Source organism: Gavia stellata, chromosome 10 (genome assembly GCF_030936135.1).
Source record: "Gavia stellata isolate bGavSte3 chromosome 10, bGavSte3.hap2, whole genome shotgun sequence".
Classification (NCBI taxonomy): Eukaryota; Metazoa; Chordata; class Aves; order Gaviiformes; family Gaviidae; genus Gavia; species Gavia stellata.
This window is the reverse complement of record NC_082603.1, coordinates 7536607-7562265: the sequence shown is the minus strand read 5'-3', so window position 1 is coordinate 7562265 and position 25659 is coordinate 7536607. Positions and strand designations below refer to the sequence as shown.

Genomic DNA, 25659 nt, shown 5'->3' with positions numbered 1-25659 from the left:
TATCACAGATATTAGAACAAATAGCTTAGAGGAATCTCCATTTGGGACTGGATGCTAGTCTGATACAAACTTTAGTTAAACTACAGCCCATTAAAATAGTTTCTGATACCTCTTGGATATGATGCGGTTTGGTTGTTCTTTAGAGTGGCTGGGAAACAAGGTAAAGAGACAGAGGATTCAGGTGCTGGCTGTACAGTGTAAGTTTTCCAACGTGATTTTGGATCTCCAGCCACTTGCCTGAGGCTGGAGATACAGCAGCATCACATCCATGCCTCCTGTGTGTCAGTGGCTGAGCAACGGTACGGCTGACCCAAGAGGAAGATTATGTTTCAAATCACCTTGCTGACCAAGGCTGCCTTAAGGCTGGGCTTAGCTAGGAGCTGGCGCCGAGGAAAAGCAGCAGCTCAGATGGCCATAATGGGGCAGGACACCACAACAGCCCTTCTTCAATCCTCCCCTAAATATTGCAACCAGGAACATAAAGTCCCCTTATTCCTGCTGCTCACACCTTTCTGAAGTACCAGGTATGATCCCAGGTGGGATCTCTCTGTAAGGGCACGACTGTATTTTGACTCCTTCAGGGCTCAAGGACCTGTGGCCATGCCCCACCTGGACCCCCGCTTTCCTCAGCGCCATCAACTTTGCTGGGGGACCAGTCTTGCTCAGCCTGCCCTGTGCGGGGCCTGCAGGCCGCCATGTCACACTGGCCCTTCTGTGAAGGAGCCGGCAAACCCTGAGGCAGCAGGGGGGTTTGGTAATGGCCCCACGGGGGTGCTGAGGCCTGTGGGGCAGCGCCAGCCCTCAGGGGTGTCAGCTACGCCCCCTGGTCTGTGAGGGCCCTAGGCCCCGGGGAGCTTACCTAGCATGGTGGGCAGAGGCTGTTGGCCGGTCATTGCACCCAGAGGGGGCAGAGGGCGCCCCGGCACAGCGTGGCACGGCACCTCCATGGGTGCCAGCAGGGTTCGTGCCCCAGCCTCCGAGTAAGGCGGGGACGGGGCAGAGATGCAGCGCCGGGCAGGAAGGCCGCCTCATGCCACGGGCCAGGCCCAGCGGGACAGCGCCTCCTCCTCCCCTGCAGGGGGCGCCGCGCCCCCTTCGCCTCGCCCCGCCCCGCCGCGCGCGGCCGGTAGCCGGCGCAGGCGGGCCGCGGAGGCCGCACAGTGCGCATGCGCGCTCGCCGCCGTGGGCTGTGGCGGCGGCGCGTGCGCGCTCAGAGCTCGCGGGGCGGGGCTCGCGCTCACCCTGGTAACAGCACCGCTGCGGGGCCGCGCCCTGCCGAGGCCTCCCCCCCCCCCCCCGCCATGCAGGGCGAGGACGCCCGGTACCTCAAGAGGTAACTGGGAAGGCTGGCCAGGGTGTGTGTGGGGGAAGACGACTGTTGTGGGACTGAGGCGCGGCAGGTTGTGGGGGGGGGGTGGAAGGGGACCGTGGGGCTGAGGCGAGGCAGGTTGTGGTGAGGACTGGGTGTGGGGCTGTGGGACTGTGGCGCGGCAGCTTGTCCTGAGGGGTGCCGTGGCGCCGGGTGGGGTGTGCGAGGCTGTGGGGTGGGAGACAGGTGTTGCAGGCTGTTTCGGGGGGGTGGATGGGAGATTATGGGTTGGGGGAGTACAAGGGAGCTGAGGCTGTGGGGCTGAGGTGTTTTAGGCTGTGGTGGAGGCTGAGTGGGAAGTTGTGGCGTAGGGGCGCAAGAAGGGTTTGTGGGGAGGTGATGGGGTGTGGGGCTGAGGTGTTGCAGGTTGTAGTGGGGGCTGGCTTGGGGATGGATGGGAGGTTATGGTTGGGGAGAGGAGAATGGAGAGTGTTTTGAGAGGGGAGATCATGAGGTGGGTGGATGGATGGGGATTGAGGAGTGCTTGGTTTGGAAAATGGCTGGAGGTTGTGGAATGAGGGGGAAGATGGGTGGAAGACTTTGGGGTGAGTGGTTTGGGACTGGGAGAGATTTGTTTGGGGCAGGCTGAGGGGTGGCTGCCTAGTCTGGTAGACAGGAGACTTGGATGAGGGATGGGAGGCTGGGTTAGGGATGAGTGAAGGTTTTAAAGTGGGTTTAGGGTAGGCTGGGAGATGGGATGGGTGGCATGCTGGTGTTATCTGGTTGGGACAAGGTGGTAGTTCGGAGGGATGCACTGTTTTGGGGATGACTGTGGTGAAGTTTTATGGTGTACGTTTGGGATGAGGCTCTGAGATGGCAGCAAGTTGAGAGGAGAATAGATGCTATTAGGAGATGAGTGGGGAGGGTCATGTGGGTATTAGGGGTTGGGATGGGGCAGGTGGTTGCTTTGGGGAACAGGCAGGCTGGGTACTGGGGAGGGGATATTAGGCAGTAAGGGCAGGTTCAGGGTGCAGCTGAAAGAGATGAACTGATTTGGAGGAGATGTTAGAGCATGGCATGGCAGATTAGGGGGGCAGGTAATGAGGTGGGATGAATGGAATGGTTTGGGAGTTGGGATGGACCTGAGAGGTAACCATGGTGTATAAAGCAGGTGATCTGAGTTTGATGTTAAAGATGTGATGAATGAGTGGTGCTTTTATCTGTCTATTTGGCAGTAAGACCAGTCAGCCTAAAGAATAGGGTCTGAGAACGCAACTGTTGGATCTCCATCACTTGTTTCAGAGCAAAAGTGCTAGCAATCCCAGAAGATGTCAGGCCATCTAGGCCTCTGTTAAGATACTATGTGTGAACAGTGTCATTTTGTCCTACCATGCAGGTGATTTGATCCGTCGCATTTTGAATCCTTTGGAGTTCCTGGTCTGTCTGTCTTTTTTTGTTTTAAGTTCCTTTTCAATTATTAGCATTTGCACAACTTGCTGTTTAGGCTGTCTTGGGTTTTGCCTTTTTTTTTTCTCCTTATATGCCACGTATTAAGACCGATGATCAGAAACAGTGGAAAAACCCCTCTTGATAATCTTTGAAAATTAGTTCTGTCACATAAATGCGATAACAGATAAAAATCAAATGGCCACCTGTAATTAAATAGCTGTAACTTTAGAGCAGTGCCTATTTTTAGCCTTGCATGTTTTGTTTGTGTCATCTTATGTGATTTCTGGAGGAATCTTCTTTATTTTGTAGTCATCCCTGCAACAAGCATAGTTTTCTCTCTCTTTTTAGGGAGCGCAAACCGAAAAACATCCGCTGTGATGTTTAACGTGACTAGGCTTGTGTGCAAGTTTGGTATTCTTCTGATCCCTATTTCCTTTTGTCATCCTCCATGAGCAGTCCCCCTCCCACCAAGTCTGACTTTCTAGGATTTGTTATTGGGTTTTCAGCCTTATCCACGTGCACAATTTGTGCCACTTGTAATTAGGATAGTTTGGTTTTGCTTTTTTCCCCTGAAGGAATTAGTTAATAAAGGATATTCACACACCAGCTTTGGTTTTGTAAGCTCAGCTAGCACAGCTTTTGTCTGTAGAAAAGGCCTTCTTCTTTTAAACCTTTAATAGAGCAGGATTCTTGTTGACAAAGCAGGCAGTGAAGTGAAAGGACGGGCTGATGTGTGTGTGAGAGCTCCCCAGTGCATTGCTGCTTCTACCAGTTGTAAGAATGTCTGTATTTTTAAATGTTTTATGAAATGACTTACAAACTCAAGATGGATAGAAAATCAGTAAAGTAGATGTTTGTCGGTTTGAAGGGGGAAGGAGGATTGTTTCTCTAAATAAAGATTTTTTTTTGTGATGCTGGCAGTCTGAATGCAGTGTTTTGCAAATGGAAAACAACTTTAGTGGCTGGGTAGTGCATTTTAGTGTAGGTCTTCAAGCAGTTCACAGGGTAAGATTTGTTCAGAAAGGGAACTTTAATGTGAATTGATTTGTGACTCTGTTAGCTAGGAAATAGCTCAAGTAGTGAGGGTGGTTATCAGTGTGAGAGGGCAGAAAATCTCTGCAGCTGTTAAGTTCTTCAGCTTACCCATCTGTCCCTCTTAAGGAAAAAATTAAATATGGGAAATGCTAAAACTGTTTAAGCAGTCTTAGGCTGAGGTCCTGCTGGTCGCTAAGCTCATCAGTGGTTTACTGCTGCCAACAGGAGGAGGTCTCACTCCTTCCTCTTTCTCCCTGCTGACAGATAGGAAGTGTTATTCCCTTTCTATAGAGTACTTTAATTCAGTAACAGATTGACAAACTCCCTCTGCCCAAAACATAAAGAGTTTTCTGTTGGATTGCTGGAAGTGGCTGTGAAAGGGTTTGATGAGCCCTCACGCTGAACCGAGGTGACTGCCAGGAGCAGGGAAAACATGGGAGGGTCTAATCCTTTTGGCAATGACAAGCTGTTAGTTCAGCTTAGTTCTTGTAAAACTATACCAAACTCCTTCAGGCCCACTTGTTCTCTACCCATCCTTGTCTTTATATCTGTAAATATTATCAAGCTGTCACTTAACAGAGGTTTGACTGTCAGGGGGAGCATTTGCATTTGGGGACCTCCTGGTAGGTCTAAATATGGGGGTAATACATTTGGGGGTGAGGAGTGAGAGCTGGTTTCTTTTGAAATAGATTTGCCGTAAGCCTTCTGCCCTGCAAGGCTGAATCTTGTGAGAACAGAGAGCAGACTGTAATGAAGCATCTGCTTCAAAAGTACTGTTAAAGGAAAAAAACCACAAGCCTCTGCAAAAAATCCTAAGTGATAAATGGAGTTCTGCTACAATCTCATCAAGGAAGATATTGCTCTTTAGCAGTGAGCTATGTTTGTTTGCCCTGTAGCTTTAAGTCCTTGTAAGGCTGGTACTTGAACTAGACTCTTCATTTCCCACAGCAGACCTTTCTGTGGTTTGTGGGGTTTTTTGGGCAGCTGTGTCTCAAGAAAAAGGTATTTGTTGCAGTTGTGTTCGGCAGAAGGGAAAGCAGCCACCATAGTAGCTGGGTAGATGGATGCATGCATTTCAAACATTTTCTGAAGAGAGTAGTTACACTGAAGGCTGCATCTGTATTTGCTAACATTTCCAGCTCTGTGAGGCTGAAGCAGTTTTCCCTGATCTAATTGACACAATGCCATAGCTAGCTGCTATTTCATTTATGCTGATACAACTACTGGTGAAGTCACCTGTCTAAAAAAAAAAGAAAAAAAAAAACCAAAAACCTAACACCCAAACAAAACCTCAAAACAAACAAAAAATCCACCCATACACCAAAAAACAAACCCACAATAGGGAGTTGTTTTTAATCTGCAGTGTTTTAGCAGCCTGGTTTTTGGCATGACTGTACATACTCTATTGGCAGTACCAAGGGAAAAAGGGGCAAGTAATAACTTTACCACTGAAGACAGGAATATGTAGCTGTATTCTCTGGATGTGTTTCTGCCATCACTTGAAAACAAATGAGGTGTATCTTCATGGCCTTTTATCCGTGGCCTATCCTCATGGCCCTTGTATCTCTGCATGGACATGGAGTTGCTGGCACAAAGGAGGAGAGAGCAGGATAGGCCCTTTTGACAGTGACATACTCGGAGTGCTTTCCTGGAGAATGCTTTCCCAAAATGTCTATAGCTGTAGTAAAAAGCAGGTAGACATGCTTGATCTGTACCTGTTGATGGCAGCTGTTGATCTGGTAATCCCCTGAGCCTAGCAACAGACACAATAAGGTAAAGAACAGTAGCAAAGAGGTTTGTGCTTCAGGAGAGAATAGTTAATTGGAAATTCAAATTATTTGTAACTACTTCTTGGTAAATTTTTAACTGTTAAGATTTAGCCAAGAGAGTCGTTGAGGAAAAATTTCCACTTGTAAATGACTGCAGTAGATTGATGCTATTAGCAGAAGATTTCTCAATACTGACAGTGTAACAGGGAATGAACTAGGAAATTCACCTTCTCTGTGAAATGCATCTTTTTGCTGATTCTATTTCGCTAAGAGAGCGGGGAGACTTAGAAATCAGAGCTTTTTCCTGTTTCTTCCTTACTTGACTTCTGTGACTGAGGCTTGACCAATGGCTTGGGTGTTTCTGTATGTACTAGAGGTAATAGTCAAGAATGTGCCACTAGCATGAAGCTTTGATACAGCTGTGTGAAATGAAATACGGTGTGGAAGGAGGGCAATGCTTGGGTTTAGGGTCTGAACAGAGCAGGAGACAGGTCATTGTTACTGAACTGTGTTCTGGTATGTTTTCTGAGCTTTTAATTTAATCAGTATTTCATTATTTTTTTTCTTCGTGGCAGGAAGGTAAAAGGAGGCAACATAGATGTGCATCCATCTGAGAAAGCCCTCATTGTCCACTATGAAGTGGAAGCAACAATTCTGGGAGAGATGGGAGACCCCATGCTGGGGGAACGCAAGGAATGTCAGAAAATGTAAGGTCATAGCAAGTTCTGATACCTTTTTCTGTTTTTCATAGAGTCATAAATTCAATAACTCAAAGCATCAACAGCCTGTAAGAAATAATATGCTCTAATCTTTATAAAACTTAGTGCTAGATTAGCAGAGGGTCTAGAAGCCAGGAAATAACATGTGCCTAGGAAAGTTAACATCTAAAACACATGTTGTAAACTGATTTTCATCCATGTACTTCAAGGTGTTTTATAAAGAAAAGTGATTATTCCCATTTTACGTGATGGGAACTTGAGGTAGAGAAAAGTGAAGTGATTGTTTCCTACTCAAATGATGGTTAATGTTGGAGCCAGTAATACTATTGAACCTTCTGACAGCCTTATGCTCTAGTTGTTGGCTCTCCTGTTGTTTTGATCTGTCACCTCTGCTGGTGATTTCACTATGGTATCTGCATTTTAGTTTTGCCTGGTATTTTTCTTTTAAGAGCATGAAAACATTCCCTGTTGGGGAGAAAACTATCATAACTTTAGTTTCCAAGCTGCAAGTTTGGACCTTTCCTAGGTTTGTTTTATCTTTGTTTTAATCTTCTGAATTATTTTTGAAAATTTGAGCTGAAGTGGCTACCTGTGTGAGTGCATGTAAGAAAAATAATTGAAGAAGAAAAAGAGAATCCTTAAATTGTCTCAAATTTTTGAATATATCAGAAATGTTCATCTGTTTTCAGGTGAATCAGCATAACTTGCATGTGCAATGTGGTGGAATTCCTTTTTGATCCATCCTATTGTTAATGCCCACAGAAATTTCTTGCTGCTTATTGCTTGTGGACCTGGCTGCAGGTCTGCCAGAGGTATGGGAGACTCCAGACACTGCATCTATGGGCACTGCAGAAGAACCTTCTGTAGTCAACACCCTTAGCTGTTTCTCCTTTTGGATTTTTTGTGTATGTGGTACTCCTTTGCGGTCCTGTGCACTTTTTTGCGTGTGTTGCAAATAAATTACTGGCTGCTGTGCCTAAGACGGTTGTAAGGGATCTGTTCATACAGCTGTATTTAGTGTTGTTGCTTGTCAGCTGATGAACAGTTACGGTCTGTCAAATCTGTTTGACAGTTGCTTGCCATCTGGAGTTGTACAGAGCCACTGCTTTGATACTACTTTTGTAAGCCATGACACAGGCATTGGGGGTATCAGGATCATTTATGCTTCAAGAAATTCATGACTCTAAATATAAATCAAATGACTGAAGATACAAAAATTTAAAAACTGAAGAGAGACCTATCTGTGTTGCAGCATTCGGCTAAAGAGTCTGAATGCAAATACAGACATTGCTTCCCTGGCTCGAAAGGTGGTTGAAGAATGCAAGCTCATTCACCCCTCCAAACTTGCGGAAGTAGAACAGCTGTTGTACTATCTCCAGAATCGCAGAGATGCCTCAGCGGGAAAAGGTAAATAATACAGGAACAAAGTAGCTTGGGCCTGGAGTGCTTCAGCATTGAACAACTACTGTGTGAGGTTTTTCTAGCTGAAGTCCTAACTTGCTTGATGTATGAGTTGTCCCGAGATAATGAGAGTGGGGAAGATGTATAGTTAAATCATGCTTGGAAAAAATTACAATCTTGGAGCAAGATTGGGGGGAATTATCTTTTTAACAACCAAAGTTTATTTTTTTGGTTAGTTAATCTTAGTATTGATGCTTCTTACTGGCTGCCTTGTGCTTTAGAAGGATTTGAGAGATACAGATTCCACTATTAGGTGCAGCCTCTTCATATTGCATCTTCACTTGCAGTGACATCAAAAGACTATACAAGGATCTTTCTAGGAAGATCTCTGTCATCACCTGTTGCAAGGGTAGATAGTGTTCCTAGTCTGAATTTGCACTGTCTGTAAACCTGGAGTGAAAAGTTTCAGAGTCTGACAAGCTTTGGTGCAGTGTAGCAGACGGCTTGGGGTAATTCTCTCGCCTTGTCTTAAGTTCCTGCTGAACAAGTTACTGAGAAGAGTAATTCTCTGCTCTGATGACAAGGTATTTTGGTGGTCCTATTTACGTCTTCAGTTCATCTTAATCTTTCTTCTCAGGGGACAATTTTGTATTTAACATCTGATCCTGCATTACCTTGTGGTTAGCAAGGTTTCTTGCAATCATGAAATGGTAGGCGTTGTTCTCAAGTTGGATTCTTATCTCAATGGAGTGAGTTTAAAACAAAGATTAATGTTATTTATATGCTTTGATTGTAACTGCTTTGGGTATTTTATCCTACTTTATTCTGTATATATGTGTCTTGGTGTATCACAGAGCAGCTTTGCCACAGTGTATAAGCAGAATCAAAGCTGCTAAGGTATCTCACTGTGGAAGTGAATTTTGACAGTCTGGGCTTGCACTAGGGTTTATTACCCTCTGTCTCCCCAGCTGACTGGGCTGTGAATGATCATTTAGACTGAGGAGTCAAAAGGCATCTGAGGGGTTATTTTGCTCCCTGTGGGCTGTTCAGCTTCAGAAACCTGATGTACCTTAGTTGTGTTAGTCTGACAGGTCAGCTGGACACAAAAGGACTTTGACCTTGATTTAACCAGAATGTTTACTATGAGAATACTGGATAACGTTTTTTGTCTGTGAATATGTGTAACTTAACTGCAACCATGTCTTTTTCTTTATAGAAAAGAAAGAGAAATCCAGTAAGCCAAAAGATCCACCCCCATTTGAAGGAATGGAGGTAAATATTGGTGTTAAAAGAGAAATGTAAAACCCATTTACTTCTTAAGTAAGCAGTTATATAAGGGAGGGGGGAGAGGAAATGCAGAGTTCTGGGGTTTTTTTGCTTCTTGTTTTTTAAACAAAGAACTTGGTTTGGAAATATTGCACAATGGAATAAAAATCATCTCCATAAAGGGTAAAATATTTGACTTGCATACTTTTCCCTCCAACTATAGCACGCAGCAGGACAGCAAGTGAGGTCTGGAACATCGGACAGGGCACAGGGAGTCATGTCTGAGCATCCTTTGTTTTTTGTAATTAAATCTTCTCAGATTTCCTGGTGTTTATTGGCAGGGATTTTGGTTGTGTTGATTTTTTTTTCCTTGTATTTTATTTTTTCCTAAGATCTTAACTCAAAGCTGTGCACTCTTTTGTCTCGTGATTGAATAATGTCATGATTGATTGTCTTGAATTGACATCTCTTTCTCTGTGAAATCCCTGCTTATGACTGTTTTCAGATTGATGAAGTTGCCAATATCAATGACATGGATGAGTACATTGAGTTACTGTATGAGGACATTCCTGACAAGGTGCGTGGCTCTGCCCTCATCCTGCAGCTGGCTAGGAATCCTGATAATTTGGAAGAACTGCTTATCAATGGTAACTTTAAAACCCAATGGTAACTGCTCTTAATGTTGTGCTGTTTATTTGTGGTGCTTCCTTCTCAAGGGAAAAGTAGTTCACCTTTAATTTGGGATTTTCTGTAGTTTGCTGGGCTTTGCTTTTCAGTACGTGATAAGCTGGCTGTCAAAGCCCAGTTAGATCTCTCTACAAATGGATGCTTCTTCGGCTGTTCTTAGCCTAACACAGAAATCTTCCTGGCCTCAATAGGCTTCAGCTGTTTTTTCTCATGCTAGTTATTTTGATGCTAAATTAACTTCAGTTGGCATTGCTGCTGGAGACAAGAGAATGCAGAGTTGTATCCTGAAGATGGGGAAACCTGCTTTGAAAATGGGATTTGCAGGCTGACATAGATGTCCAGTTTCCAAGGGAATTAATAAATTGAATGTAGATGCATCACCGGAGTATTTCACTAGCACACCATACTCTTTTTGCTTATGGATCTATTTAAAAATCTTATTGGAATGCACGATATTACATTCACATTGGTGTCATTTTGTGTCTGCATACATATGTGCTGTCATGTGCATTTTGAGAGCTAAATCAGTATGGAATAGTGTGTGTTTGTAAATATGTACGTGTACATGTATGTACATTCTCATTTCCCCTTGCCCCCCTCTTCTGGGGGGAAAAAAAGGACCTTCTAGTCTGTAAAGGTGTCAGACAAACAAAAGATAAGGGCAATCCAAACCAGACCTCCAAAGTGATGGTAGGTTCATGTCTTGTTAATTTAGTCATTTCCCCCCCACTGCCTTTCTCTTTTACTGAGCCCTTATATCCCCCTTGCCGTTCCTCGAGTAAGTGATGACTTCGATATGTACTCTACCCATCCTGCAATGTCAGCAAGCAAGATTATTGTAAGAATTAGAATGGGAGAGGAATGGTAAACCATCAAATAATGGCTTGTCCCCATGAGTTGTTGCGAATATTCCAGTGCTTGAAATTGCCAGTTGCTGGTTTTCTCATTCTGATCATGTAACATGGTGTACGTGAAGAGGGACTAGATAGGGGAAAGTGAATGGAAAAGATAAGTGATTCAGAGAGGAGAAGTAAGCTGAAATATGACAAGAAGAAATATAAATCAAATTATTAAATAATACAAAGTTACTACAGGGGGGAAAAAGAAAGAAGCAGATGAAAAATGATAGTTGTCAAGGTAGAATTTAAAGGGAATTGGGAAGTGAACGTGGTGATGTTTTAAATAGGGGCCACGATGTAGTATGGAACATACAGATGGCAGAGGCCACAAGGTCTTAAGGTTAGTGGTAGTTTTTAGTCAACTGTAGTGTTTGGTTACAGTTTCCTTGCATGTTGCCTCTTCCTAGGCTTTGTGACTGGATGACCACCCACGGTACTCTATTGTAGAAATGTGTCCAAATAGAACTTGTGAGCAGTGTTACATGTTAAAATGAGATACCTCTGAAAATCTTCCATTAGAAAACTGATAGATGTAGAATAAGGTGTATTCAAATTCTGAGTCTCACAAGACAAAAGGAGGAAGGTGAAATGCTGATGCCCATCTAAATCTTGTTTCATTTCAGAAACTGCCCTGGGTGCATTGGCTAGAGTGCTGAGGGAAGACTGGAAACAAAGCGTGGAACTTGCTACCAATATAATTTATATTTTCTTCTGCTTTTCAAGGTGAGTGCACAGTCCCTGTGTATAGGGACATAAGGAACTTCCCTCTGCTTAGTAATGGCTTTTCATTTGTTTTCTGCACTGCACTACGAAACCTCACTGAAACAAGAAAAAGATTTGCTGAGATGGAAACACACTTGTTATAAATGACAAAATTGAGGCACAAAAAGAACCCCCATGGTGAGGCAGAGTGTAGTGGAAGAAACTAGTAAGGGTTTTGATCCATAGCTTATAGGTTGAGCTGAAACCTTTTATTTCCTTCAGCATTCCTACAGGGTAGAAATGGTATTCAAAACTTAAGTGAATGCTTGCTCTTATTTAGATATGCCAGTGTTTCAGCATACCCTGCCTGGAAATAATTCAAATGGAATTTGCATTGCAACTTGATTTTAGACCTCTATTATATTTCTGGTGAGTAGAGGGTCCTCTGAAGCACTTATAATACGAAGAGTGGGGCTGATTGGAAAACATTTTCCTTCATACATGAAAATTGGAATGTGTTTTTATTTTGAATTGGAACAACACAGTGTTGCTTCTCCTTCTACAAGTTTGGAAAAAATATTCATGTTTTCAGGAAATGGTTTTGTTTTGAAATAATTTTCCAATAGAGATGTGTTATAATGGGACACAGTAAATATGTTTTTTTAATACTTCATGTGGTGCAGTGTTGGGACATTGCTATCATAGATGTCAAAATAGAGTTGGGGTTGGGTTTTTTTTGTTGTTTGGGGTTGTATTTTTGTTCCTCACAGGTGTGTTTTCTTCAATGTAGTTTTTCTCAGTTTCATGGAATAATCACACACTACAAAATTGGAGCTCTGTGTATGAATATCATAGACCATGAACTGAAGAGACATGAGCTTTGGCAGGAAGAACTTGCTAAAAAGAAGAAAGCTGATATCCTTTTGATACGCTGGGGCAGCTTGATGGCTTCTGACTTGTCTTGATAGCTGTTGTTGAGTTATACAAGACAAGCATACAGCAACTTCTGTGAAGGCAGTAGAATTTACTAGAAAGTGCAAAATATAATTGCAGATATGAAAAAGACCACAAGTGAGAAGTTTGGGCTGCTGAAGAGTCTAAGCTGAAGTTACTAAAACAACACAAGAAAAAAAAAGTTTTATCAGCAGTATGTCTTGGGAACATTTTGCTGACTATTAGGATGTAATACATTCAGGACTATGAGGAGAAAAAAAATCATGCTGTAGATTACAGGTATAGCAAGCTGTTGCTGACGTACAGTGTCTTCACACTGGCTATTCTATAGATTTCTTGCTTTTTACTAGTGATTGAATAACACCTTTGAGGACAATAGTCATCTAGACTGTATAACTTTTATCTGAACTCCTTAACTTCTGCAATTTACTTGATGAAGATCCTGAAAATCAAACCCTGAAAAAGGACTATGAGAAAACTTACAAGAAATATCAAGGGCTGGTTGTCAAGCAGGAACAGCTACTCAGAGGTACCAAATCCAAATAGCAAATTTATTTCCTTGTTGGTGAATGTGGGTAGGGAGTTCTGTTGGATGCTTGTTATAACCAGGATGTCTTAAACATACTGAATGTGTGGATGAATATGGAAGAGCATTGCCAAAGAAGAGGGAGGAGATGAGTACTTAATCAGATTGTTTGGCAGTATGCTAAAGATTTTTAAAGTGATCTGTCAGTCTTAGAGGAAAAATAGCAAAAGCAATCCATTTAACTTTCCTGTGATCATGGTTTGGGAGGAGTTGAGTATTTTGGTTTTGTACATTTGATTTGGGTTTTTTTAACTTAGTCTAACTTAGCCTGTATCTGACTCAAGTTGAATAGCTTTCACTCTATCTCAGTTTTTGTACTAAAATACACTTAATGTTAGATTGAAATGGTGTGAGTGGCAATGCTTTACTGGTAAGGGCTTTTTAATGGTTCCCATTGGACTTGAAAGAAAAAGAATATAAAAAGCTTCTAGGTTTTTTTTTTTTTTTTCCAAAGCCACTATTAGAATTAATCTTCTTCAATGCTTTCTAAACCGGCGCAAAAAGCATTCATGGTCAGTTTCCTTCAAAATGCATTGGGAAGGGAGTGGAATCCTTCTGAATGTCTTGTCTTAAGCACTTGATGTTTATATAGAGACTTGTTTAGTTCTATTGTCTTTGATCTGTTGGTATGATTTGTATTGGACTTTGTTAGTTGCACTTTACCTGCTCCTAAACCTTGCTGAGGATACTCGCACTGAGCTGAAGATGAGAAACAAGAACATTGTGCATATGTTAGTGAAAGCGCTGGACCGTGATAATTTTGAGCTGCTTATCCTGGTTGTATCTTTCTTGAAGAAACTCAGCATTTTTATGGAGAACAAAAATGATATGGTAAGGCACTCTACTGCAGTATTGGAAAGGTATGGACTCTGAAAACTTCATGAGGTTGGAGGCAAGAGGAAGACATCTCTGTCCCCACCCTAAATACCCATAGCACTGATTATCCTCTTCTTTTACTCATTTTTGTAGCAACAAAAGTACAACATTCAGCCATAACATACTGCAAAAATTTTTGAAGAACTGTCATCCCAAACGATGAAGCTACCTCAAAATATGACACATGAAAGTCCAAATTTTGAAGTCAGCACCCCAAAGTCTTGTCATACCCCCACTTCTGGAGATGCCCATGACCCTTCCCCCAGACTAAAGTCTTGACAATGTATTATTGTCTCTGCCATGTATTGTCTTGGAAAGAGGTAGTTATCCTTTTGCAGTTTGCTAGACTAGTTTACTTACTTCCTAGGTCAGCTTGGTCTTCAAAGGCACCTCACAACTGTTCCTTCATGCTGCCAGTAGCTCCTAAGAACTGGAGGCAGTGTTATTCTTCATAAGCTTTTATTAGGTGAAGTCTCAAATTTCTGAAATTGTAGCATTTTTTTTTTTACTTTAAGCTCTAGCCAAGTATCTCCTTTACTGATTTCCCAGTGGCTTTTAGTAAATACATGCCTTCACTTTTGTGCTTTTATGCCAGTTTGTTAAATGAAAATGATAAATTTTCCTTATCCAAGAGGTAATCTGAGATTAATGTTACACTTAAATTGTGAGATGAAAAGATCTGTGTAAATGCAATAGAAAATTAATTACATCTTTTGTTACTGGAGCTGTCACTCGTGTGCATATGCACTGAACACTGCAGACAAGAGAGATCTTCCTTATTTACATATGTGTATCCTATTTCTTAACAAAAGTGAGACACCAAGCATGCATTTTTGGGGGAATGTAGACTATTTATCGGGTGATTGGTCATTGATTTAGTTTATACTTGTGTAGTGCCCTGAAGGACTTTATTAGGAAAAGAAGGATTAGCTCTCCAGCCTGCTGATTTGTTGGCGCACTTTCCACATTCCATTTGATTTAGTGGAAAGACAAATGAAACAAAAATGTTGAATTTATTTTATTGCAGAGTGTTTTAACAGTTTTGAAAAGACTTTTGAAAAGGTTTGTATGCTTCAGGTCAGCTGTCTGTTTGAACATTTCTTACTGGTAGTAAAGATGATACTTTTTTCTCCACAGTATTATTAAGGAAAGCTACTAATGAAGGAGAGGTGTTCTAATATTTATATTGGGCAATAACAAAATGTCGAAGGCAGAATGAACAAAGATTAGTTGTGCAATGCCCGATTCTAAGTAAAACTGAATAATCCGTGTATATTTATAGCACATTCTTTCCTTTGGTATTCAAGTGCCATATTAAATTCAAAGCAGTGAAGTAGGAGTTCTTGCTATCTGATTGTTTTTGATCAAAGGTATTCAGTCAGTTGTTTGATTATTGCACTATGCCGTGTGGGGAGAGCTGTAGTTTCTTCTCTTACTCTGTGTGTATTTATAACTGGAAGGCTAGTTACATACATGCAAAAGTTTGAAGAATGCAGAGTAATTTTATGTGCCTCTTTCTGGCCAAAGAACGTTCTGTGAAACAAAAAATGAATGCATTTAAAAGATTATGTGAAATAAAAGCAGAGAAATGTTGCTTAAAAGATGATAAAAACTTTCTGAAGTCTTGCCAGTCAATGCTCAGATGTCTTTTCTGGCTGGTAAAGTGAACATGATCTCAGGAACTGATACCACTCCTCAGTTCCTGGATTCTACTTTTTAATTTGCAAGTGATACATGTTTCAAGATGACTTTCATGCTTTTATTAAATTAACGTACAGGATGGCATGCCTCTTCTGAGAGCACATGCAAAGTTCTGTCTAGGGGTTCATTTGAAATTCATAATGAAAGGTCTCAAATTCTTTTTGGATGCCAATTTTCTGTCTTTCTTGGTTGGGTATCTCCTTGACTCTAATGTCAGTTGCTCCGGGGTTGCTTGTGTTAAGTATAAATAAGTTCCGTGCCCCCCCCGCCCCCCCCCCCCAATCTAGTCTTGCAAGTGATGTCTTGACCACATTCGTGCAGTATTCCAACTGTGAGGAATATTTCCAAGACATCCGAACTGTTCGGTTCAAAAACTTTTTTAATCAACATTACCCAGTAACCCAGTCTAGAAGACTTCAACCACAAAGACATAAGCAAAGCTGCTTCAGATGAAAATGCATTGCCAGTCACTATTATGGGTACAAATTGGGTATGTATTTGCATACGCATGCATGTGAATATATAACACACTGAGAGGGCTTTTACTTTGAAGATAAAGCTAAGTTTGGATGGATTATGGATTTTTCTTTTTCTTGATATACAGGTTGAAATGGATATTGTTGAAAAACTTGTGAAAATGGTACCCTGTGAACATGAAGACCTGCTGAACATCACTCTTCGACTCTTACTAAATCTCTCCTTTGACACAGGCCTGAGAAGTAAAATGGTACAAGTTGGTCTGCTTCCCAAACTCACTGCACTTCTAGGTATGTTTTCTTTTGTTCTAACATAGACATTTCAGCAGGGACAGTGAAGCTCTATGCACCATGATACAGTGTGCCTAAAAGTTGCTACATCGCTGAGTGCTGATTTTTAAGTGGGAGATGAGGATCTTGTATTGTGGAGCCCTAAATGTGTGGAACATGGATGCAAGACATTGTTAAAACTTTCTGAGGTATGTTGGGTTTGGGGTGTACTAAATCCAGTGCAGCTGGTGTATCCAGATGTGATTGGAACAAGTGGAGTGCAATGGTGAATCTATGAGCTTTCTCCCCTAGCTTTGTATAGTCTCTTAGGATTGTTTGCCTTCTCAATTTTACATTCAACCTCAACATGGCCTTATTGCTGTTTAGGATACAAGTTAATACCATTAAAACTTAAACTGCTTTGGAAGCCTTAATCGTGTCGGTGATTAATATAACAGCTACCTGACATATTCTGAAATGCCTCAGGTCTTTTTATGCTTTCTGCCCCACAACCATGTTTGTACTTGATACCCTCTTCTGGGCTGAGCTAGGAGGAAGAAAAATGGTATTTGGAATCTCTCTTCTTTGTACTTTTTTTCCTCAAGACAATGTTATTTGGCAGTAAACTAAACTGAGAAGTGGAAGCTGGTCAAGAAATACATTTTCTCTCATTTGAGAGAGGATCTGGCTAGGTAGTCTGGTTCAGCTTGGATTGTAAGCTTTTTGGAGCAGGAACTTGTCTCTTTCTTTTATTTGTACAGCAGCTAGCACTGTGGTCTAAGGCTAGGGCTTCTGGGTGCTTGTCACCCCAAGCAATGGCATGACACAAATCACTGAGAAGTCCCTGCTCCCAGAAATTCCCCATTTAATATTAGTTAGACTAAACTCATCAGTTAAATATATGCTTTCTAGTGTCTGATTCTAATGTGGGAAGGAGAATTTATTTTCAAATGCCATTCTCTTGGACTTGTAAGTAGGCCTGTGCGGAAGGCTGTTTAGGTCGAAAGAACTGACTGCTAAAGTTACAGTCCGCTCCTGAAGTGGCTGTTAGGTTAATCTACAGCAAGTTCTAGTACTTCCAGAAGCTTCACTGGCTGGCTGGCTCCATGGGTGGTGGTTCTTCCCTCAACTTGGAAGTGTTCAACCTTTTTTTTTTTTTTTTTTTTTTTTTTTGCAGAGAGGCATGTGCTGTTTGCCCTAGCTTCTCCCCGTAGAATTGCTTGATACTTATTTTGCAGTGTGCTACTTAGAAAATGTAGGTAGAAATATTGTCTATTATTTCTTAGGCCAGCTCTGATTCGTGAGACTCGTCTTGATATGGTGATTCAAATAATTCTCAATACATCACTTTGTGTATCCTGCCTCAGGGAAGCCTGCAACCTTAATAATAAAATAATCATGTGCCAGATGCCCCTTTTACGCCGGTTACTTGGGTATTAAACACACATTATTCAAGTCAGTACCCTTCAGCTTACATTTGCAGGTCACCTTAAAGTGCTAACACACCTCAATAGCTGTTGACAAGTTACCATACAATGCCTAATGCCAAGAGGTCAAGTTTGTTGACTCGGCCTACTGAAATTTAACATTTGTGCATGCTGTGCCTTTTGAGTCTTTAGCACTGGGTTTGTGATGAGTATAAATTAACTGTTGTAGGTGTTTAAGGAGAGCGTTGAGGTTGCAAAGAATTAAAGGACAGGAATTGTCAGGCAGCAGTTTAGGGCTGAGCACTGAGGTGGCTGCAGTCTGCAGTTCTGGAAGATGTGCTACTTTCCCAAGGGACACTTAGTGGCTTGGGAGCAGGAAGGCTCTAAATGTAGGTGGAGGCTGGAAGCAGAGGGGATGGACTGGCTTCACCTGATCTATCAGGAATGGACTATCTTCTTTCTTTCCCTCTCACTCCAGAGTGTGGAGGCTGCTGTTGAAAGCATGGACGTGAGAAATTCTGCTTAGTCTTGGTTTCCATTTTAATGAGCCTTTTCTTTTGAATAGTGCCAATGCCTGCTTCCCCATGTAGCTTTGCCAGTCAACACCACTTGCTAGTTTTCGTGGCTTCTCTTCACAAGTCTGAAGTATTGTATATGACAAGACTCCTCTTGCTCCCTCCAGGCACCCAAATTAATCAACTACAGCTGATCTTTGTTATGCTGTGAATCTCAAAGAACTGGGTGCAGTTGAGGGAAATTTGGCTTCAGACTTGAGATCAGAAGCTGGAGCAGAACTATGGAGGCCTATGAGATATAGCCTGCTGTATTCGTGTCTTTTTTTACATAAGCTGCTTGAAGAGGTACGAAAAGAGATTTTGTTGATTTGTGTGACTTCAGTTGTTTAAGAAAACCTTGTAATTGTTGAGTCACCAGGGCCTTGCGGAGAATGCTTTTTGTATTGGTGGCTTTGCTTTAATACTTAGAAATTATATTTACGGAGTGATGTTTCTTTTTTATACATTCTCTGTGTGAATGCTTTATGTGCCAGTATATGTGAAGTGTGGCTTCAGTGGATCAAGGTGAGAATTCATGTGATTTCACCAAGTGGTTTAAAGTAGACATTTGCCTGAAATGTGGAAAACACAGATTTAGTGCCCTCTAATCATCACCTCAAAGGAGACACCAGAGCAGCATGCTGTAGACTGCTCTGTGGAGGTTTGCTTCACTCTGAGTGCTCTCATTTTGCTTTCATGGCCTAATTCTAGTGAAGTGGAGTAGAGGACTGACTTGCTCCAAATATTGTAGAGTTTGGTGGTTAGTGTATTTGCTTGTGGAAAGTATTCTCACTGAAAGGGGGAAGCGTAGAGCTGAACTTTTAAGAAAACAGATTCACATTCTGCCTTTATCCCTGGGAATGCTCTTCCATTGTTGCACAGAAGGGAAATGTTACCCTTTTTCATAATTCTTCCCCTGAATGTGTGATTGGTTTCTAAAGTAAATGTCCTGGCAGTAAACAGAAGAAAACATTGTCTACAAGGAAGAATAAGAAAACCTCACTTCTTGTTTGGACCAAATCCACTTTGTTTTTCAGTTAACTGGCCAAAGCAAATACAAAATTTTTAGTACAGCTCTCTTAAATATATGCACAGCTTGTGATTCACATTCTTCTAATAAGGGTGCTATTTTGTGCGGTGTCTGAGTGGTTTCTTAGCATTTGTAAAGTGAGACAAATAGTTCTCCATTCTCCATGAGAACAGCAGGAATTTTGTACAGCAGAACCGGCAGAGTGCTGCTGTGTGTGTTACGGCAGGCTGCAAACTATTTGGTGGACCCCTGTTCAGCAGGAGCTCCTTGCAGGATGTGGGTGTGGCAGGCAGTACTGGGGTTTCTGTGTCCACCCATGAGTGAGTTATTCCTCTCAAAAGGACATAAATGATAGGGAATGGTGCAAAAGCTGTTGCAGTGGGAACTGTGTTGCTGCTCAAAGGGTAAATGGAGTAGGTTGGCTGCACGCAGGAAGCAAACATTTTTTTCTGTGATGTGTGCATTCATCCCTTTGAGCTGCTGGACAGTTCTAGGGTGTACTGTATGCATATTGTCTTGAAATGCCATTTTCTTTTCACTTCGCAGTGCAAGCCATGCTTAAAGAATAAAAACCCATAATGCTTGGAATTCAGACTAAAGTGTCTCTTCTTGGTTGCTCGAAATTACTAGCTGCTTTTAAAAATCGAGGGCTGATTGGATACAGGTATTGGTGAGCTGAAAAGTAGGCGGGTCACAAAACAGTACCGGTTGCAAATCGGTCCCAAATGGGACATGGGGTGCAGAAGGATTGTGCCGACGGCTGTAAAACTGTTACACAGTGCCAAGGTCTTCAATCTCAAAAAGATTTTAGGTGGTGATAAATATCTTGGGTTATGTTTTCCAGTACAGATTACAGTGACTGAAAGAAAATTGGCTTTGTGGATTTGTATTCAGCCAAGTAGATGACCATTTGTTATACAACACTCTGAAATACAGCGTGATCAGTCCCAAGTAGCAATAGTATAATTTTACCAGTCACAGTATATATCGAGCTTATATGCCTCATTAATGTGAGCATCCTGGCCTGATGTTCTTAATTTCTCGGTGTTCCAAGAGTTAGTATCAGCACACTGAGAAGTAGTAGCCACCTAATCTTACGTAGAAGTCCAAGGGCTGTGCAATAGTTTGCAACTCTAAAGTAGGTTGAACTTTTCTATTACGAGTTCTTTATTTAAACTGGAGCCAGAGCAGAGGGTAACTTTGGCAGTCTGTTTTAGTCCTCACTGAAGAGTCTGTCTTCACTAGGGTCATTGATAGAATTTTTGAGAGTTTTATTATCTAAAATCTTTTCTGGAAACTGCTGAAATTCCTCTGATATTTTTCCATTCTTTACAAGTTAGGTTTAATGAGCAATCAAAGAATTGCCACACAGTTGTATGTTGGGTTTCTTAACAATCAAGTCTTGATATGGTATGCAGCCAAGCTGCATTGTATGTTGACTGCTGTTTAAAAACCCAAGAAGTACTTTGCTCTCTAATTAACGGAGTGCTGTGGGTTTTTAATGTTCTATTCCTTTTATGAAAGTTTCTTTTAAGAAGGCTTAAAGTAGATGTGTTCTCTTTATGAGTTCACTTGGCCTTTTTGTAATGAACTTATTATGGAGCTTCACACATCTGTTGAAAAATGGAGCTTCTTATAGGCTACTGCACTGTTTTTTCTGACTTTAATAGGCCTCGTTTATCCTATAAAGAAACATACATTTTCTTACCTGATCAAGTGAGCAAACAATAGGGGTCAGATGTGGCAAAGACCCTAACAAAAAGCACATGTCCAGCCATCAGGGTGAGGTAAAGTCATATCGGGATTGCTTGAAGTTATTAATGGCAGTAAAATTTATGCTTCCTCCTGTTTTCCCAATTAAATTGAGAAACCTTTTTTTCCTAAGGTGGCTCCGCAGCAGCTGGTTCCAATACTTGTTGTGTGAATATTGCCTGGGGTGTCTCCATTCCTTTATAGTAGAGGCTGGCTGAAGCACATTAAGTAACAGTTCAACTACAGGGACCAGTCTGTTGGAAAGCAGTAATTATTAAGGGATTTATTTTAATGGTAGGTTTTTTATCATTTGTGGTGAGTATGGCGAAGGCTTAAAAAAAAAAAAACAACAAACAAACAAAAAAAACCTACCAAAAGAAACACAAAACGCAACGAAAACACCTCTTAAAATTTAACTTCTAAATCCTTATTAGAAGTGCAAATAAACCTAGTATGTCTAACTGACTTAAGGAGAGTCAGTTAGGTTGCACAATGTGTCTTAGAACCCAGCGCTTATTTAGATACCTTAACTATGAATTAGACAGCAACCTTAGTATTATTAAAGAAAAACTGACTTCTGACGTAGAGAAATATAGGATGCAAAGTAAAGAGACGTCAGTATCGCTAATATTGTGTTTGAAGCAGAAATAGAATCCCAAATAACTTTAAGGTAAAAACCTTCACCATATCCTTGCTTCATGCTACTGGTTAATTGTAGTGAATTATCAGGAAAGAATAACTGAAATTCATAACATCATATTTATATATAAGCTTACAAGTTTTTGAAGTCTGTTGTCTAAGATTTTTCTGACTCCTTTAACACTGTCCAGAGTTGGAAACAGTGTTTTTCGATTTTGTAGCTATTACAGGTGGATCCTTACTAATCTGAACACTCAGCCTTTGACTGTTCAGGTGAGTGAAAGCTCATTACTGTGGTGTGCTGCTCACAAGTGCACATGTGTATTTGGCTGTGTTATTAGCTTTTTTAATGAAGAAGATAACTTTGGTGTAACACAAGAAATTAACTTCATGAGTGTTAACTAAAAATAGAAATGCTTATGGCAGCAGCAAGGACAGTAGTGGAGATATGGCAGCAATCGAAAGATGAGGGAGCTGAGTTGTTGGAAATGCACTAAACTGATGAATGGGAAGGATTCCCTGAGCCAGTACTTCTGTGGAGCTTACAATATGTGACTGTATAATTAATTGAATTATTTTAATTGTTTCTTTGCATATTGCGAGAGCAAATTAATACTTAACAGTAAAAAGTAAATCTAATCTTCTACGTGAACTGTTGACATCTGAAAGCTTTACAGGGCATAACTTGGATGCCTAAAACATGACAGAACAGAAACAAACAGCTCTAGTTTCTTGAAAAATCTCCATAAAGAAGGGGTTGGGCACTTCTGCTAGTCTTCCTAATTTATGGTAAGATCCTCATACAGCCTGTATGAGGGCCAAGGTAGAATAGAGTGGAGCAGCTTTTCCAGAGTCCTTGTGAAGCATGCAGGCAGAGGGATTGTCTCAAAGGATCATGTGGAACAATTTTGCAGATGTAGTAGTCCCATAGATCCCAAGGCTTTTACAAGTTCAGAGGTAAGGGGGGAGGTTACAATCTACTTCCCCTTTTGGAAATGTAGAAACATCTTAACTCACAAGTTTCTGCTGTTTATCTAAGAGTTTCTCAGATGATCTTCTTCAGTGCAGGAGACCAACTGCAGATTCCCCAAGTCTGCAGTTGCTATGGTGAGAAATCCTTTGTCAGTAGATAGTATTATTTTCAGACCCTTTGAGCTAATGGAGGAAGAAACATAAAAATTTATTGCACTATATTGAGTACAGTGCTGGTATCTCTCGATACAATCAATTTCTGTTCCTTTGGTCTCTGACATACAGATGCTTTGCAGGATGGGTTATAATTTTACATATTCAAGTAGTCTCATTGCATAAAGCAAAACTTTCTTTGTGAGGCTGGGGCCTCAAATGTCTTTTTATTCTTTCTGGAATAGCTATCAGATCTGTGAGAAACTTGTAGATCATCAACGAATGACCTTTTAAATAACAAAACTGTAATGTTTTCACAGTAAGAAGAATACAGTTAAATTGTTTACCTTTCTCCCAGGGCTTTGCCAGTGAGAGTATGCTGGTGTGTGCACAGGAACACATCTCTTGAATAATATGGAGCTTAATTCTTGTTATCTGGAAAACTTAAAAGCTCAACCAATATTTAACTCCACTTTTTGGGCTTAGTAGATTTGAACATCAGCTTTGTACTTCAGTGACTTCAAAACATGGGTAAAACCAGCTTCCATTTTAATGTGGTGAATCATCCCTTTCTCAAAGTGAAAGGTAGCATCCGGCATTGGTTTTTTTCCCTCCTTCCAGCAGGAGCATTTTGAAATACAGCTGCACCATCCATTCAGAACTGAGGCTGTGGAGCTGTGCACCCACAGAGCCAGGAGCATGGAAAACCTCCATCCATTTCCCTTCCCACTGAATTCCAAACCAGAAGATTGGAAGGGTGTTTTTAGAGCAGAGAAGTCTGAATCTTTTCTAGTAATAGTAATTGGAGCAGTTGATGTAGTTTAATGAAATATAGTGCAGATACAGCAAAAACTATGCATGTCCTATAAATTTCCATTTAATTATATAGCATTTCATCTATGTAGATTGGTGGAGACTTCTAAAGGAACAGCTTTGCGTGGAATTTTTCCACCTACTTTGGAAGTGGGCGGTTTCTTAGTTTGATTCAAACTAAAACCCACCTCTTCTAAGTTCCAGTTTCTTGCAATAATGGTAGTTAATTGTTTTTCTGTGTCTTGCTTTCTTCCTTTGTCATAGCCTAACCCAAAATGTATTTCTTCTGTGGAGAAAACAGAAGTAGCTTTATCTTCTTCCTTCAGGGGTAATCCTGTTGCCTCCTGTTTTCTCTCTAATCCGAACTTCTAATTGATTTATCTCTGGTTTGTGCAGTATATGGGATATTACAACCACTCAGGTTCCAATTTATGTGTGAATTCACATGAGTTCAAGTATGATTGGTTGTAGGACATCCTAAATAACAAAAATGTTTTTTTTTTTATGTAGGAAGATCAAGCCTCAAAAAAGAAGATATCTAAATTTAGCAGTTTGTTGTCTACCCAGTGGCTATGCTTTCTTGTCTTTTATGAGTAGCAATACTGCAGTGAGGTGTTTACTGTATATTTTTCAGTCTGTCTTGCATAGAGTTCCAGGCAAAGAAATTGAGCCTGGGGCTCCAGATGTGCAGCTTCATTTTTGTCTATAGCTGTAACATTAAATAACTCAACCGAAATTAGTCACTTATTAGTCCTTTGGCTTAGGATTCATCATTATAATCCCTTCTTTGTTTCCTAGGGAAAAAAAAATCGTATCCATGTTTCAGATGTGGCATGTTCTTAGTTCTTTGGGGGAAGGAAAAAAAAAAGCAAAAAAGCCCCCAACCATGGGAAAATCAGGGTTTTAAGTTAGGCTTATGGAATGAAGCCAGTTTCAAATAACATAAAGGTGGCACAAGAGGGGTTATTAGTATGTAATTAATATCATAATGTATTATTTACAATGCCTAGTCTCCTTGAGTATGAGCAGATTTGAAAATTCTTTCAGGTTTTCTTGATAAAATAAACTGATATATCCAATACGATTTATATTTACATATGTAAATCAAACCAATATGTATCTAAACCGCACATGGAGTAACCTAGTGCAACTGTTTCAGAGCTGGTTGCAAGGAATAATATGGGATAGAGATAAGCAGAGATACCTTTCTATTGCTTTTTTCCTAAGATCACTGCTAACTATCATACATGTGAAGAAACTCTTAATTTCAATGTTTTCTGACATCAGTGTGAGACAATGTATAGATCTGATATTCAGTTTGACATTTCTTATCCATCTAGATTTCTTATTTGCTTAATTCTGCAGCAGATTTGACTTGAGAGTATCAGAGTTTGAAACTGAAATGAAGATTCACTCTGCTATTTTAATAGGTATTTACCTTTGTTTCTGTTCTGGTTTTGATTTAGTATAGTTAATGTTTTGCACATGAGTTGGATAGGGTATATTTCATATCTAATGTGGAGACATTGATGATTCCATTAGAATTGATGGCTACTTGAATTACTGATAGTGTTACATTTGAATAATTTAGTCCATAATTTATATTCTCATTTTTACTTTAGCATTTGAAAGCTGAATGCTGCTGCTGCAACTCAGATTGGCATTGCAGTTTTACAGCTTTAGGGTTTCTCTTTTGTTATCGTGGAGCTAATGGAGGATTTTTTCATTTTAAGCTCTAAAACTCAACCAAAATGTAGGACCTGATCTCATGATCAAGAAATCGTGTTTGGTTTTTTCCTTAGCTTCTGCTACTAGTACCATTTAGATCTTTAACCTTAGTAAGAACTAGACATGGAATTTAGGCGTTGGTCCACAGAACTGGCACATGGCTTCTTATTAATGTTCAAAGGCTAAAAATCTGAAGCCATTTTGAACTCAGAACCCATCATGTATTTATTTCCCTCTCTAATTTGCAGAAAACTAGTTGTGAAAACAGCCCGAGGGACCTGATATTTTTCCATCCCAGCTGCTCCAGCTGAACTACAGCTGCAAAAAAAATCTAAGTATTGTTTCTATAAACTGTTGAGTGTATTTTATAACACAATAATTCCCACAAAATCAGTAACTGCAGTTAATGACCGGTTTGTTAAGGCATTAACTGCACTCAGCTGGGAATGACCAATTTCTCTGGAATGGCTGTATAAGAACTAAGGATAATTC

At 40.8% G+C, this 25659-nt stretch overlaps 1 protein-coding gene across 2 annotated transcripts in view; it reads left to right on the top strand.

Moving 5' to 3' along the window:
- Positions 1–1301: 1301 nt before the first annotated feature.
- KIFAP3 (kinesin associated protein 3) overlaps positions 1302–25659 on the top strand; it is a 71375-nt gene continuing 47017 nt past the window's right edge. The window contains exons 1-10 of one of the 2 annotated variants that reach the window (XM_059821799.1): positions 1302–1333; positions 6138–6269; positions 7534–7688; positions 8899–8954; positions 9454–9595; positions 11158–11257; positions 12027–12151; positions 12621–12719; positions 13429–13607; positions 15958–16120. In XM_059821799.1, the coding sequence (XP_059677782.1) occupies positions 1302–1333; positions 6138–6269; positions 7534–7688; positions 8899–8954; positions 9454–9595; positions 11158–11257; positions 12027–12151; positions 12621–12719; positions 13429–13607; positions 15958–16120 (1183 nt within the window). The remainder of the gene's footprint in view (positions 1334–6137; positions 6270–7533; positions 7689–8898; positions 8955–9453; positions 9596–11157; positions 11258–12026; positions 12152–12620; positions 12720–13428; positions 13608–15957; positions 16121–25659) is intronic. The other variant, XM_059821800.1, reaches the window with a different exon arrangement.